Raw genomic sequence first — 17,830 nt, forward strand, 5'->3', positions numbered from 1 at the left:
AGCTCCTCTTGCTCCACCTCACACATCAAGCTGATTAATCCCGGAACAGAAACTGCTACATCCACCATTAACGGAGACGTCACATCCTTCTGGGAACTCTGTCATGGATCGCATCTTTAGTTCTATGTGCTTTACTGAGATGGATAAATATCTTTACAAGTCACCTTACTCCACTACCCTGGTAACCCCTGGGTATTTTATGTTTATGTGCCAAAATAATTAGGGCATCAGTTTGTAGGACACTGAAATAAAAGTACAGACATTTATAGGCCCAATTCCTCTCACAGTGGTTAGGTCAATAAGAAATTAAAAGGTATAGATGACAACTAGAAAAATACTCTTTGAAAATTCATTTCTAAGATTATTTCCCAAATACTTTTCTTTAAAGTATTTGTCTATAATCATCAAAGTGCTGATTTTATAGTCTGCTCCGTCTGCCAGTGTCAAGCAGCATTCAACAAGAAGCAGAAAACCAACAACAAAAGTTCCAGCTTCATTTGCCAAGCCTGTTGTTCTGAAAAACAGAATCTACGCCGCTCTGCACTCATCATGTCAGCTCCTCCCATCATACTGTGATCATGCCGTGATGCCCACGAGGCAGATCTTTAAAGGAAATGTTTCTGCATGTTAATTAACATCATGAACAGGGTGTGAACACTGCCAAAACCTAAAACATCCCATCCACCATACAAAGACATTCACTAGCTATTCCTTATTCTGAAAGTCAGTATTGAATTCTTTTTGGCAGGTTCAATTACTTCCAACAAAATCTATGACTATTATCCACATCACTGGAAAGATCTATACCACACTCAATCTGAAAAGGAGTAAAACGGAACCAAGAAGACACAAATAGAAAAACAATAAAATCCAGACTTTATTAGAAATGTGAATGGAGAAGAGATGTAAGGGAAAATCTGGTAAAAACATTTTCCCCCTGCCTATGCCAGTCTGACCACCATAGTTTCTGTCACCTCTGAAAAGCCCCTGACAGCAGCAGTCTTGGCTCAAGGGCCACTCCCACTCTCCTAATTCACTGTTGACAGGGGACTATGGGAACAAAGAAGAATGTGGGCAGGGGGCTCCATGCAGTGGCTAAGGAAAAATGGGGTCCTGAGCAGCCCTGAACAGGCTGTCGAGACACTGCTGTCACTCTCAAGAAGGCTGGGCAGAAGGAAGACCAGGGATAATATCATAACATACACACTATTTCACTTTCACCCAAGACAACCATTTCTATATCCACCATCAAACACCCTGACAATCAAAGAGGGAAAAAGGAAAAGCCACATGTCCCTAACTTATGTTTCCACCACCATCTGCAATGGGAAGCTCACACTGAACACAGGGTGTGTTTTCCATGACTCTGCCATGCCATTAAAACACAAATGTCTTTTTTTTAAGTACAGAAATCGTCTGCAAATGTCTTAGTCACTGTAGTTTTGTTTCTCAAGGCCAGTTTAACACCAACAGTATTTTAAATTTAAACAAAAAAAGCAAAACGCACTAGATCTAGGGAAATGTCATACCTGGTGGTGTGTCTTGCTGTTCTTCAACAGAGGCGACATTTATTTCTAAAATTAAACAAAGGAATAATCATTATATGTGGCAGATTATGGGCTGAGCTAATCATTTGTAGAGAATTCACCTATGATTGTCATAAGTATATTAGGTTTTGATAACATGACAACAAAAGAATTAGCTACAGTTGATCAAGGCTGCATACTTCTCAGCCATGTACAACACAGGCTTCAGTCAGAGATGGGCACCATGACTTTGCTTTTCCCCACAGTGTTGCATCAGACTCAATAAGCAAGTGGAGGGAAGACCAGCTGGGCACCTTGTTTCTTTTATAGAGCATCCGCCACTAAAACTCTGCCATTCCTCTCTTTGGAGCAGTGGACACAATCAGGACCTTGAGTGTGTGCGTGGACTCTCCCTACCACTGCTGAATGGCACTCTACCTGGTTCTGCTTAAAAACTCTTCTTGTCTCATAGTTGTAACACTAAATAACATTTTTACAAAATTAAGTTGTAAATGAATGTTGAAATCAAACACCATGCTCGGAAAAGCTCTTTTGGAAAAAAATAATCTTTAAGATGAATCTGCATTTTATTTTTATGTTTTAGGTGCTATGTGCTGTATAGAGTAAAAGGTCCAAGGCCACTTCTGGGTTTGAAAACTCAACAAAACCTTCCAATCCATGGGCCCCAAAATCTACCAGTCCCTGAGCTAAAATTGTACCAGTCCCTGGGCAGGAAAACTCATCACTCTCTTTCGAGAGGTTGGTTGTGAAATGCGACTTGTGGTATTCCGTGGGTCCTGACTGCCTCCCTTCCCCAAGAGCTCTGAACCACTTCCATTAGAGAAGCCCTTGCCCTGTGAGCTATAACAGCCACACACTGAATCGGAACCCTGCACTCCAGCATGAGCTAGCGCTGAATTCTCAGATGTCCTACTCTGACTTGAAGCTGTGGATGTGAACTTTAGCTGGCTTTCTTTCCTTCTCGAGAGCTAGAGAGGCTGCAGCCATCACCAGCCAATCAGAATCACTCTATAAATTACCTGAAATACTAGTTTCATCAAACCCAGCAACCCACTTAACACTACCTTACATGAGATTGTTAGTTCTATTCCTTAGGAATTGTAAGAAGACAGATGTGAATGGCACACAGTAGTACTGGGAAGGCAGAGGCAGGAGGATCTCTGTGACTTGAGGCCAGCCTAGTTTATATGGCAAGTTCCAGAACAGCAAGGGTTATATAGAGAGACCATGTTTCCAAAAACAAACAAAATAAGTGATAATAATAATAATAATAATAATAATAGGGGGAGATTAATTTTTTACATTTTTCTAACTAATGTTCAAAATATTGATATGCCTTTTTTATTCATTTTTGTGCTTGGTGTAACTTATTTTTAATTATATAAATCATGCTCAAAATAATTAAATCTATTTTACATAAAAGGAAACAGAAGGCTGGATGTGATCCCAAACCCCAGACTCTTCCTTCCTGCAGGAAGCTCGCCACAAGTTCCAGGCCAGCCTGGGCTACAGAGAAAAATCCATGTTTAAAAGTAAATAAGCAAGTCTAACTCGCTCCACGCCTCTAAGGACACATGGGCTGGAGAGAGAATTCAGCAGTGGAGAGATGGGTCATCAGTTAAGAATCCTTGGTGTTGCCCTTCCGCTCGACTCGAGACTCGAGCCCCGGGCTACCTTGCCAGCAGAGTCTTGCCCAACACCCGCAAGGGCCCACGCGGGACTCCCCACGGGCCCCTGAGTCCTCTGGTGAGTGGAACACAGCGCCTGCCCCAATCCAATCGCGCGGAACTTGAGACTGCGGTACATAGGGAAGCAGGCTACCCGGGCCTGATCTGGGGCACAAGTCCCTTCCGCTCAACTCGAGCCCCGGGCTACCTTGCCAGCAGAGTCTTGCCCAACACCCGCAAGGGCCCACACGGGACTCCCCACGGGACCCTAAGACCTCTGGTGAGTGGAACACAGCGCCTGCCCCAATCCAATCGCACGGAACCTGAGACTGCGGTACATAGGGAAGCAGGCTACCCGGGCCTGATCTGGGGCACAAGTCCCTTCCACTCGACTCGAGCCCCGGGCTTCCTTGCCAGCAGAGTCTTGCCCAACACCCGCAAGGGCCCACACGGGACTCCCCACAGGACCCTAAGACCTCTGGTGAGTGGAACACAGCGCCTGCCCCAATCCGATCGCGCGGAACTTGAGACTGCGGTACATAGGGAAGCAGGCTACCCGGGCCTGATCTGGGGCACAAGTCCCTTCCGCTCGACTCGAGACTCGAGCCCCGGGCTACCTTGCCAGCAGAGTCTTGCCCAACACCCGCAAGGGCCCACACGGGACTCCCCACGGGCCCCTAAGACCTCTGGTGAGTGGAACACAGCGCCTGCCCCAATCCAATTGCGCGGAACCTGAGACTGCGGTACATAGGAAAGCAGGCTACCCGGGCCTGATCTGGGGCACAAGTCCCTTCCGCTCGACTCGAGACTCGAGCCCCGGGCTTCCTTGCCAGCAGAGTCTTGCCCAACACCCGCAAGGGCCCACACGGAACTCCCCACGGGACCCTAAGACCTCTGGTGAGTGGAACACAGCGCCTGCCCCAATCCAATCGCGCGGAACTTGAGACTGCGGTACATAGGGAAGCAGGCTACCCGGGCCTGATCTGGGGCACAAGTCCCTTCCGCTCGACTCGAGACTCGAGCCCCGGGCTACCTTGCCAGCAGAGTCTTGCCCAACACCCGCAAGGGCCCACACGGGACTCCCCACGGGCCCCTAAGACCTCTGGTGAGTGGAACACAGCGCCTGCCCCAATCCGATCGCACGGAACATGAGACTGCGGTACATAGGGAAGCAGGCTACCCGGGCCTGATCTGGGGCACAAGTCCCTTCCGCTCGACTCGAGACTCGAGCCCCGGGCTACCTTGCCAGCAGAGTCTTGCCCAATACCCGCAAGGGCCCACACGGGACTCCCCACGGGACCCTAAGACCTCTGGTGAGTGGAACACAACTTCTGCCAGGAGTCTGGTTCGAACACCAGATATCTGGGTACCTGCCTTGCAAGAAGAGAGCTTGCCTGCAGAGAATAATCTGCCCACTGAAACTAAGGAGAGTGCTACCCTCAAGGTCTGCTCATTGAGGCTAACAGAGTCACCTGAAGAACAAGCTCTTAACAGTGACAACTAAAACAGCTAGCTTCAGAGATTACCAGATGGCGAAAGGCAAACGTAAGAATCCTACTAACAGAAATCAAGACCACTCACCATCATCAGAACGCAGCACTCCCACCCCACCTAGTCCTGGGCACCCCAACACAACCGAAAATCTAGACCCAGATTTAAAAACATTTCTCATGATGATGATAGAGGACATCAAGAAGGACTTTCATAAGTCACTTAAAGAATTACAGGAGAGCACTGCTAAAGAGTTACAGGCCCTTAAAGAAAAGCAGGAAAACACAGCCAAACAGGTAGAAATCATTAAAGAAAAACAGGAAAACACATCCAAACAGGTGATGGAAATGAACAAAACCATACTAGAACTAAAAGGGGAAGTAGACACAATAAAGAAAACCCAAAGCGAGGCAACGCTGGAGATAGAAACCCTAGGAAAGAGATCTGGAACCATAGATGCGAGCATCAGCAACAGAATACAAGAAATGGAAGAGAGAATCTCAGGTGCAGAAGATTCCATAGAGAACATCGACACAACAGTCAAAGAAAATACAAAATGCAAAAGGATCCTAACTCAAAACATCCAGGTAATCCAGGACACAATGAGAAGACCAAACCTACGGATAATAGGAATTGATGAGAATGAAGATTTTCAACTTAAAGGGCCAGCTAATATCTTCAACAAAATAATAGAAGAAAACTTCCCAAACATAAAAAAAGAGATGCCCATGATCATACAAGAAGCCTACAGAACTCCAAATAGACTGGACCAGAAAAGAAATTCCTCCCGACACATAATAATCAGAACAACAAATGCACTAAATAAAGATAGAATATTAAAAGCAGTAAGGGAGAAAGGTCAAGTAACATATAAAGGAAGGCCTATCAGAATTACACCAGACTTTTCACCAGAGACTATGAAAGCCAGAAGAGCCTGGACAGATGTTATACAGACACTAAGAGAACACAAATGCCAGCCCAGGCTACTATACCCGGCCAAACTCTCAATTACCATAGATGGAGAAACCAAAGTATTCCACGACAAAAACAAATTCACACAATATCTTTCCACGAATCCAGCCCTTCAAAGGATAATAACAGAAAAGAAGCAATACAAGGACGGAAATCACGCCCTAGAACAACCAAGAAAGTAATCATTCAACAAACCAAAAAGAAGACAGCCACAAGAACAGAATGCCAACTCTAACAACAAAAATAAAAGGGAGCAACAATTACTTTTCCTTAATATCTCTTAATATCAATGGACTCAATTCCCCAATAAAAAGACATAGACTAACAGACTGGCTACACAAACAGGACCCAACATTCTGCTGCTTACAGGAAACCCATCTCAGGGAAAAAGACAGACACTACCTCAGAGTGAAAGGCTGGAAAACAATTTTCCAAGCAAATGGACTGAAGAAACAAGCTGGAGTAGCCATTTTAATATCGGATAAAATCGACTTCCAACCCAAAGTTATCAAAAAAGACAAGGAGGGACACTTCATACTCATCAAAGGTAAAATCCTCCAAGAGGAACTCTCAATTCTGAATATCTACGCACCAAATGCAAGGGCAGCCACATTCATTAGAGACACTTTAGTAAAGCTCAAAGCATACACTGCACCTCACACAATAATAGTGGGAGACTTCAACACACCACTTTCTTCAAAGGACAGATCGTGGAAACAGAAACTAAACAGGGACACAGTGAAACTAACAGAAGTTATGAAACAAATGGACCTGACAGATATCTACAGAACATTTTACCCTAAAACAAAAGGATATACCTTCTTCTCAGCACCTCACGGGACCTTCTCCAAAATTGACCATATAATTGGTCACAAAACAGGCCTCAATAGATACAAAAATATTGAAATTGTCCCATGTATCCTATCAGACCACCATGGCCTAAGACTGATCTTCAATAACAACATAAATAATGGAAAGCCAACATTCACGTGGAAACTGAACAACACTCTTCTCAATGATACCTTGGTCAAGGAAGGAATAAAGAAAGAAATTAAAGACTTTTTAGAGTTTAATGAAAATGAAGCCACAACGTACCCAAACCTATGGGACACAATGAAAGCATTTCTAAGAGGGAAACTCATAGCTCTGAGTGCCTCCAAGAAGAAACGGGAGACAGCACATACTAGCAGCTTGACAACACATCTAAAAGCCCTAGAAAAAAAGGAAGCAAATTCACCCAAGAGGAGTAGACGGCAGGAAATAATCAAACTCAGGGGTGAAATCAACCAAGTGGAAACAAGAAGAACTATTCAAAGAATTAACCAAACGAGGAGTTGGTTCTTTGAGAAAATCAACAAGATAGATAAACCCTTAGCTAGACTCACTAAAGGGCACAGAGACAAAATCCTAATTAACAAAATCAGAACTGAAAAGGGAGACATAACAACAGATCATGAAGAAATCCAAAACACCATCAGATCCTTCTACAAAAGGCTATACTCAACAAAACTGGAAAACCTGGATGAAATGGACAAATTTCTGGACAGATACCAGGTACCAAAGTTGAATCAGGATCAAGTTGACCATCTAAACAGTCCCATATCACCTAAAGAAATAGAAGCAGTTATTAATAGTCTCCCAACCAAAAAAAGCCCAGGACCAGATAGGTTTAGTGCAGAGTTCTATCAGACCTTCAAAGAAGATCTAATTCCAATTCTGCACAAACTATTTCACAAAATAGAAGTAGAAGGTACTCTACCCAACTCATTTTATGAAGCCACTATTACTCTGATACCTAAACCACAGAAAGATCCAACAAAGATAGAGAACTTCAGACCAATTTCTCTTATGAATATCGATGCAAAAATCCTCAATAAAATTCTCGCTAACCGAATCCAAGAACACATTAAAGCAATCATCCATCCTGACCAAGTAGGTTTTATTCCAGGGATGCAGGGATGGTTTAATATACGAAAATCCATCAATGTAATCCATTATATAAACAAACTCAAAGACAAAAACCACATGATCATCTCGTTAGATGCAGAAAAAGCATTTGACAAGATCCAACACCCATTCATGATAAAAGTTTTGGAAAGATCGGGAATTCAAGGCCCATACCTAAACATGATAAAAGCAATCTACAGCAAACCAGTAGCCAACATCAAAGTAAATGGAGAGAAACTGGAAGCAATCCCACTAAAATCAGGGACTAGACAAGGCTGCCCACTTTCTCCCTACCTTTTCAACATAGTACTTGAAGTATTAGCCAGAGCAATTCGGCAACAAAAGGAGATCAAGGGGATACAAATTGGAAAAGAGGAAGTCAAAATATCACTTTTTGCAGATGATATGATAGTATATATAAGTGACCCTAAAAATTCTACCAGAGAACTCCTAAACCTGATAAACAGCTTCGGTGAAGTAGCTGGATATAAAATAAACTCAAACAAGTCAATGGCCTTTCTCTATACAAAGAATAAACAGGCTGAGAAAGAAATTAGGGAAACAACACCCTTCTCAATAGTCACAAATAATATAAAATATCTTGGCGTGACTCTAACTAAGGAAGTGAAAGATCTGTATGATAAAAACTTCAAATCTCTGAAGAAAGAAATTAAGGAAGATCTCAGAAGATGGAAAGATCTCCCATGCTCATGGATTGGCAGGATCAACATTGTAAAAATGGCTATCTTGCCAAAAGCAATCTACAGATTCAATGCAATCCCCATCAAAATTCCAACTCAATTCTTCAACGAATTGGAAGGAGCAATTTGCAAATTTGTCTGGAATAACAAAAAACCTAGGATAGCAAAAAGTCTTCTCAAGGATAAAAGAACTTCTGGCGGAATCACCATGCCAGACCTAAAGCTTTACTACAGAGCAATTGTGATAAAAACTGCATGGTACTGGTATAGAGACAGACAAGTAGACCAATGGAATAGAATTGAAGACCCAGAAATGAACCCACACACCTATGGTCACTTGATCTTCGACAAGGGAGCTAAAACCATCCAGTGGAAGAAAGACAGCATTTTCAACAACTGGTGCTGGCACAACTGGTTGTTATCGTGTAGAAGAATGCGAATCGATCCATACTTATCTCCTTGTACTAAGGTCAAATCTAAGTGGATCAAGGAACTTCACATAAAACCAGAGACACTGAAACTTATAGAGGAGAAAGTGGGGAAAAGCCTTGAAGATATGGGCACAGGGGAAAAATTCCTGAACAGAACAGCAATGGCTTGTGCTGTAAGATCGAGAATTGACAAATGGGACCTAATGAAACTCCAAAGTTTCTGCAAGGCAAAAGACACCGTCAATAAGACAAAAAGACCATCAACAGATTGGGAAAGGATCTTTACCTATCCTAAATCAGATAGGGGACTAATATCCAACATATATAAAGAACTCAAGAAGGTGGACTTCAGAAAATCAAATAACCCCATTAAAAAATGGGGCTCAGAACTGAACAAAGAATTCTCACCTGAGGAATACCGAATGGCAGAGAATCACTTGAAAAAATGTTCAACATCCTTAATCATCAGGGAAATGCAAATCAAAACAACCCTGAGATTCCACCTCACACCAGTCAGAATGGCTAAGATCAAAAATTCAGGTGACAGCAGATGCTGGCGTGGATGTGGAGAAAGAGGAACACTCCTCCATTGTTGGTGGGAGTGCAGGCTTGTACAACCACTCTGGAAATCAGTCTGGCGGTTCCTCAGAAAACTGGACATAGTACTACCGGAGGATCCAGCAATACCTCTCCTGGGCATATATCCAGAAGATGCCCCAACAGGTAAGAAGGACACATGCTCCACTATGTTTATAGCAGCCTTATTTATAATAGCCAGAAGCTGGAAAGAACCTAGATGCCCCTCAACAGAGGAATGGATACAGAAAATGTGGTACATCTACACAATGGAGTACTACTCAGCTATTAAAAAGAATGAATTTATGAAATTCCTAGCCAAATGGATGGACCTGGAGGGCATCATCCTGAGTGAGGTAACACATTCACAAAGAAACTCACACAATATGTATTCACTGATAAGTGGATATTAGCCCCAAACCTAGAATACCCAAGATATAAGATATAATTTGCTAAACACATGAAACTCAAGAAGAATGAAGACTGAAGTGTGGACACTATGCCCCTCCTTAGATTTGGGAACAAAACACCCATGGAAGGAGTTACAGAGACAAAGTTTGGAGCTGAGATGAAAGGATGGACCATGTAGAGACTGCCATATCCAGGGATCCACCCCATAATCAGCATCCAAACGCTGACACCATTGCATACACTAGCAAGATTTTATTGAAAGGACCCAGATGTAGCTGTCTCTTGTGAGACTATGCCGGGGCCTAGCAAACACAGAAGTGGATGCTCACAGTCAGCTAATGGATGGATCACAGGGCTCCCAATGGAGGAGCTAGAGAAAGTAGCCAAGGAGCTAAAGGGATCTGCAACCCTATAGGTGGAACAACATTATGAACTAACCAGTACCCCGGAGCTCTTGACTCTAGCTGCATATATATCAAAAGATGGCCTAGTCGGCCATCATTGGAAAGAGAGGCCCATTGGACTTGCAAACTTTATATGCCCCAGTACAGGGGAACACCAGGGCCAAAAAGGGGGAGTGGGTGGGAAGGGGAGTGGGGGTGGGTGAATATGGGGGACTTTTGGTATAGCATTGGAAATGTAAATGAGCTAAATACCTAATAAAAAATGGAAAAAAAAAAAAAAAAAAAAAAAAGAATCCTTGGTGTTCCTCCCAGAGGAAACGTCTTTAGTTCTCAACACCCAAATAGAGGCTCACAACTGTTTTTAACTCTAGTGCTAGGATGTCCGGCATCCTCCTTTGGCTTCCACAGCAGCAGGTACATGTGCACTGCACATATATGCATGCAGGGACACTCCCATACAAATAAAATTAAATGTAAAAATCTAAAGATAAAGAGAAGATAACAACTAAAATCAAGCACCCTCCCATCCAGTACAATCAACGCACTCATGTCTCCTTGTCACCTGATCACTGTCATCACACCATCACAGTGTCACTATTCCTAGCTAGCTTAAACTTTCAGCTAATTATATTTTGGAAAAACAGTAAAAGTGCATCCAACAAACTCATCAGAAAATTTCATCAAAATATCATGTGTTTGGGTTTGTGATTTTAAATATAAAACTCCTACTTTGCTGTTACAGTCCAGCAAGAGCCACAGACAAGGCTCTCAGCCCCGCTGACTACCGGAAAGAATTAGTAGCTTAGCATATTCTCAAAATGTCTGAAACTTCTTAGAAATGAACCATGTCTCCAAGCTTGGAACTGTGTGGTCAGATCATGTATGGTGACTACGACGGTTACTCATGATTGATGTGGGATGAACTAAGTGGCAAGGCTATGGTGTGATTAACGCAGGCAGGATTAAATGAGCTTGATTTGGCAGAATGTGTGGAAGTGTAATCTGAGGAAATGTGTGTGCCGGGCTGGTGACGGGGTTTACTTTCCTGTGCGGATACAATGTGGAGATGCCTGCACAGGCCCTGTGTGCCTTCTGTACTCAGATTGGAGTTGTCGTCTGGTACCAGTGAGGGTTACATTGAGAATTCTTCTCTTCCCTTCAGTATCTTGAATATCTCGGAGTCAATAAGCATTAGACAATGAACACAGTGCATCTCAGCCGTAATATGCTTACCCATGCCGGGGGCTCTATTTCCAGCCTGACAGATAATGTGAATTAAAAACTCTAAGAGGAATTGTGCAAGGAGACATCTGCTATGGTAGGCCTCTGATGAGAACACAAGCATGCCCACACAGGAAACGTAAGGACCCTGGAGAGAAGGGCAGTGAGCCGTTTATGTCTGCGGAACCAGGATCATGCAGAACTAAACTCCTTTCAGTTTTAGCACACCATTTGTTTAAAAAAAAAAAATGTACGAACACCTTTGCCCTGTCGCCTCCTCAGTGTGCACTGTGAGAACCAACAGAAACAACCCAAGTGAAATTCTTCTAACATAATTCTGAAACTATCAGATCTGTTCTACTGAAAAACTGCTACTTCACAAAATCTACTTTTACTTTTCAGAAAATAATCTTTCCTGTCCAACAAAATCTACCAAACAAGCAATAATGCATTCTTTTTCTTCTCAGCATCTCAGTAACATCACAAACCATGCAACTTCCAGCCCATCTCCACCCAGAGTAACCCTTTCTCATCAGGTTGCCTTCTCTGAAGTGGTAGCTTACTCATAAACAAGGGTGGCCTTGCACCCACACCTATGTCTCTCACAGCAGCCTGTTTCCACCACCATCTTTGAACTCTTCCATTATTATGTCTGGCCACTGAATGGCAGCCTCATAGAAAGAGCCCTGTTAGCTTTATCCACCCCAGCACTGCCTGCCCGAGCCCTGGGTAAACATACAGATCAGGACACAGAATTTGAATAAACTGATCTACTTCAATGTAGAATATAAGATTATTTCTAAAATATAACCTACCAGCCAGGCATGGTGGCGCACACCTTTAATCCCATCACTCAGGAGGCAGAGACAGGAGGATATCTGTGAGTGAGACCAGCCTGCTCTTCGAAGCAAGTTCCAGGACAGTCAGGTTTACACAGAGAAACTCTACCTCAAAAACAAACTAACAAACAAACATAAACAATAACAAAAGAAAACAAGACAAAAAACCTTACCTTCTGAGATTATGCTGGAATCATCTATGGTGTTATCTAGGAAAATAAATGAATAAGCCAATCACATTACATTAACTCTTGCTCCACTTAGATCAGTGACTCTCAGCCTCCCCAATGCTATGACCCTTTAATATAGCCCATGTTGCCATGACCCCCAACCACGGAAGTATTTTCATTGCTACTTCTCAACTGTAATTTTGCTACTAGAATGAATTATTTCTGATGGTTTTCAATGACCCCTGTGAAAGGGTCATTTGACACACAAGGGAGTCACAAACCTCAATGACCCCTGTGAAAGGGTTACTTGACACACAAGGGAGTCACAAACTGCAGGTTGAGAACCAATGACTTAGATACCTAAAGTGGCTAATATCCACTCAGAAAGTGTTATCTAGGCTGGATCTCCTTATGGGACACTCCCATAAAGAGTCTTTACTTATTCCACAAAATCCACTTTAATGCTAAATTGTATTCAAAAGTTTAATCTCACTCCTGCTGACATAAAATAAATATTGAATAAATATAAAATGTATAGTTCATTACTGGTTGCAAGTGCTGTGCTGTTTTATGCAAGGGCCTAGAGTATCTTTGGATTTTGATATCTGTTGGCCATCCTAGCAGCAAATTCCTGGCAGAAACCATGTTTGACAACTCCTAAATACTTATTCCTACTCTCTGTTCCACAGCTACGCAGTTACTATAGGAAAAACTCACCTGAAATCGCGACCCCTTCATGCTCTGAGGGTTCATATACTATGAAGTAAATAGAAAACAGAAATCATGCAGCACTGAGTAAAAATAAGGACAGACAGTGTCCTACAGGCTTGCCTTATTTCATTTATAAACATTTTAAGCCTCAGGCTTACTCACTAACAATGTAGATTACAGGGCAGGGACAGGAGTATTTGGCTAAATGCTATAAAACAAGCCATCTGGGCTCACATTTTAGCTAGTGGGTAGCCATGGGAGATGGAAGTTTCATGTTCTCCTTCCCTTACAGGGGCAAGTATAAGTTCCTCCCATAATCACTGTTAGCGAGATCTGCTGATGACTTAACAGGGAGTCTCCTTTCCTGGTTTTCCAGTCTGTGTGCGCTCTCCCCTGCTAATTATCCCAGGATCCCAGTTTTGCCAGGCAGTCTTTAGTTTGCACAGTGATTGGGTTGGAGACAAACACCCCTGCTGGTACCCTCTCAGCAGGAACTGGCTGACAGAACCTTTAATTTACCATGGTAACCAGGGCCCAGGGGACTGGAGTTTCTGTGCTCTGATGCAAAGGCTGGTGTCCCATGGCTCGCTCCCACACCCCCACAGCCCCACACAGAGCGGCAGGAAATCTCCTTAGTCAACTGACCTTCGAAAAAGCTTCCAGTATTTGGTACACCAGAACCAAACCTTCTGGCCCGCCTCCGTGGTAATACATCTTACCAAAATGTATTATAATGCAATGATACATTAACAAAGAACTGTTTTTGAATATTGATGTTAGACATATTCTTTTAGACATTATTCTTGATATTAGAGTACAATCATGTCAGTGAGCCGTTAGCATTAAACACGTACAAATCAACCTCCCTTGGCAGATCCCAGAAGCAAACTGTCACTCCTTTCCTCTCCTCAACCCACACATCTGCCTGAAAAGGAGCCCAGGAGAAGGGCAGGGACAAGCCTTACCCAGGGTACTCCTAAGCTCAGCCTTCCGGGTCTCAGCAGCAGGTCTCTCTCCACCCCCGCCCTGGGTGTGCAGGGCTCCCTTTCCTCGTCCTCAGCCTTCCCCATTGGCCAGTTCTTTTTTCAGTAGGCAACAGAAATGTGCCCTCAGACTCAGGACCTATCCCCAACCCCTGACCCCTGACCCCTGACCTCACCGTCCTCTCCTTACAAGATTCACAGTCTGGCTCCAATTACCTGCTAGTGCCCAGGAGTCCCATGGAGCCCTGGACTCCACTGCAAGCTGAACACCAGCAAATGGCTTCTCTGGTCTCACCTCTTGGGTGGCTCAAAGCACCCCCACTACCAGTTTGTAAGAAACTGGGTCCAAGGTCTCTCTGCCTCCCAGTTTCTCTTTTCTTAGAGGAAAAAAATCTAATATCCATTAAGCCTGCAGGAGTCAGAGTTGCCAGCATCTTGTTCTCCCACTCGCTTTCCACATAAATGCAGCAAACCCTAACAATTTGACCCTCTAGACATTTCTCAGACACCTTCGCCACCCTCCACCTTTGCTGGCAATACCCTGGTTTCCTGGCATAAACTGCCACCATTGCCATCCAATCCGTCCACTGAAACACTCATTAAACTATGAAGAATGCAGACTTGACTTCACATTGCCCTGTGTGGCACCCCAAGATGGAGATAATGTCCTTGACTTCGCCTACACATGGATCAAAGGGTCTTCTTAACTTCATTCCTCTTTCTCCCCAGAGAATCCATAAACAGATGTTACCAAGCACCCTCATCTCCAGGCATTTAATCCACACGCCAGCATGCATCAATTATTAAAGACTTGCCACGCAATGAACTGGCTCTCACAAGCACCTGTCAAAGTAGCAGAAGGCTGCACTGGAATGATTGCCTGACTTCCTCTTCCTGCTATATTATAGAGTCCATAAGGACGCCAAACACATGGCCCTTCATTGCAGCTACAGCAGCCATTTGTCCTGGACACAGATAGATAACATAAACACCTCAGTGGGATAACAAAGCTGTGCCATCACTTCCTGGGGTGTGCCCTGTAGGCTTGATGCTTTGAGGACCTCTGGGAGGTAAAAAGGCGGCTCTTGTTCTGCCAGACCACGTGTTCACCAGACTCTGGAGTTTGATGGAAAATGTGCATCATGTTCTCCCAAGGTTTCTACCTGCTAGAGCTTCACTTCTATACAGCAAGGTGACAGAAGCTTCCTACCAGATCCTGATGTAGGTCAGGATTAGGTCAGGTTACTGTCAGCTGACTTCTGTCTTCACACAGTGGTCCTGAAGTTGTTCCAAGACAACACATCACAGACTCTGCTTCTTACTCATAAAATCTCGAGCAACTTACCTACCTTGCCCAACCTTACTTCTTTTGCCCAGAAAACAGGGAAAACATAATCTAGATTGGAATTTAAGAACCCATGCTGGAAATGCCTGGAGCCAAGAGCAGTATAGTCACTAAAGGCCAGCCTGCTCCATCCCTACCCAGCCTGCAACATGACTTGCAGGTTGGGGATAGGTCCTGAGTCTGAGGGCACATTTCTGCTGCCTGCTGAAAAAAGAAACCAGCTCTAGGTCTTCCCCAACAGAACAAAATGCCATGGCAAGTCGTGAGAGGAGTGATTTGTAGAAAGGAACCCTGACAGAAGATGCTGGTCATTTATATTTTAGCCAAAAGGAATAGCTACAAAATGATATCAATGCTTTAAATAGCTTGCAATTGCAACTTGCAGAAAATAAAAGAAGGTATTATTTAGACAATGGCCAGATCCACAAGTAAGTTCCTTTAAGATGGTTGGTCTTCTGGATGATGCATGATAATTACGGCTTAAAATACAATTCTCCATATTTTATATTTAAAAGTATGGATACATTTTTAAACAAATGATTGGCCTAGGGCTAGGAAATATTTACAAACCTGGTTCATCATAGTCTTGGTGTCTTACTTCCTCTGAAAAAAAAAAAGAAAATAGAAATTTAAAACAAAATAAATATTAAACAAAACATTAAAGCTATGTAACTAAAGAAAAAAGAAACAAATACTAAAAAAAAAAAAAAAAACCTTTTCTTAAATACAGAACTCTAATTAACATTACAGTTGCAAATATGTGTCTTTGTTCCAAAAGGATGAATATAAAAGAAGGAAAATGATTTTCATAAAATTCCTCCTATTAATCTATAAAGTGTTAGCGTTAGGAGTTAGTGGCTTGCTCTGTTCGTGGGGCTTCCAGTAGGAGATGAGACAGAAGCTCATAACACTCTTATAATACACAAAAAACCCAAACACTAACGCTGCATCTATGAAAGAAAAAGGTCACCAAATAAAGACAGTGACCTCAGAGCGCCCATGATTTAGCAGTGACTGACATGCGTGTTTAATACCTGCATGGGGCAGCAGCACACCTGCATCTGTCACTGCTTCACTGGGATCTAAAAGGAAAGGAAGAGGGACTTGGCAAACCGCACACAGCATGCGCATCACAGACACCACTCTAAAATCAGGAATGAATTCTAAGAGAAATCCTGCTGTGGTTTCTATCTCAAATGTCCGCAAAGGCTCCTGCATTGAAAGCTTTGGCCCCAGTCAGTGGCACAATTGACTGTTAATTGGATTGATCATAAAGTGTTAACCCATCAATGAATTAATCCATCAGTGCATTCATAGCTGAATGGTGTTTGGTGTTTGGGACTTCTTGGAGGAAATGTGTCATTGTATCACTGCGGCGTAAGTCTCTGAATACACCTTGCTCTCCCCTCCTGAGCTTGTTGCTTCCTGGCTACCATGATGTAAGCAGCCTCACTCTGCCTTCAGATCCTGCCACATAATATACCGCTCTGCCTTGGGTTCAAAGCAGCGGCACTAGCAAACCCAGATACATATATGGTTCTGGGCTAGGAAGTAGTATCATGGTAGAGTGTTTGCAGTTCAAACCCCAGCATCACCACTAAAAATAACAACAACAATAAAAATCGTATTCTATGCGCTAAGAGAAGTCTCCTGTCCTCGGCTGGATCCTGCTATCCCACTCCAGGATATACACCTTAGGGGATCTAAGTCTGTATACAACAGAGACACCCGCATGCTTATGTATGCTGTTACCTGCTTTACAAAAGCTAAGCCATGGAATCAGCCTGGGTGTCCTCCCACAAATGATCAGATGCCAACAATGTGGTATAAATAAAAACGGATGCTTTACTTAGCCATACAGAACAAAACTATGTCATTTGAGATGGATTGAAGTGAAGATCATCAGGGGAAGTAAGCTAGAGTTGGAAAAGCCAACCATGATCCTCGCATACGGAAACTCTATTTTAAAAGGGAGGAAGGGGAGGAGAAGGCGAGGGAAAGAAAGGAAAAGAAAAGAGAAAAGACAAAACACAAACGTAGAAGAGGACTACTTGGAAAAAAGGAAAGGAAGCAGCAATGGTGGGGAAGCTGGAAAAAGATGGTGGAGTGAATACAAAACGTACTCTGCAAATGTATGAAAGCATTACAAAGAAAGCTGTCAACACTCCAAAACTGAAAACCTCTCATCCCTCAAAAACTGTTACTTTTTCACAGCAATAAAAACTAACACACATTAACACCACTTTCTTTTAATAAAATGTACCATGGGAAGGGCCCACATGCTATGGTCTGGGTGGCAGATGGTACGGAGCAGGGCTAAAGGCTTGTACCTTCCTGACTGTAGCACATCACACTCGATTCTGCTTCTAGTACTCCTTATGACAAACAGGTAATGCCAGTCATGGTTTAAGACA

The 17,830-nt window shown here is 43.2% G+C and overlaps 1 protein-coding gene across 13 annotated transcripts in view; it reads right to left on the minus strand.

Moving 5' to 3' along the window:
- Asph (aspartate-beta-hydroxylase) overlaps positions 1–17,830 on the minus strand; it is a 220,260-nt gene that overhangs the window by 133,198 nt on the left and 69,232 nt on the right. For 9 of the 13 annotated variants that reach the window (NM_023066.3, NM_001177850.1, XM_017320342.1 and 6 more), the window contains 5 exons: positions 16,451–16,498; positions 15,987–16,019; positions 13,095–13,133; positions 12,381–12,416; positions 1,530–1,574 (listed from right to left, as the gene is read on the minus strand). In NM_023066.3, the coding sequence (NP_075553.2) occupies positions 1,530–1,574; positions 12,381–12,416; positions 13,095–13,133; positions 15,987–16,019; positions 16,451–16,498 (201 nt within the window). The remainder of the gene's footprint in view (positions 1–1,529; positions 1,575–12,380; positions 12,417–13,094; positions 13,134–15,986; positions 16,020–16,450; positions 16,499–17,830) is intronic. The other 4 variants (NM_001290367.1, NM_001177849.1, NM_001177851.1 and 1 more) reach the window with 1 other exon arrangement.

This window comes from Mus musculus, chromosome 4 (assembly GCF_000001635.26).
Source record: "Mus musculus strain C57BL/6J chromosome 4, GRCm38.p6 C57BL/6J".
Lineage (NCBI taxonomy): Eukaryota > Metazoa > Chordata > Mammalia > Rodentia > Muridae > Mus > Mus musculus.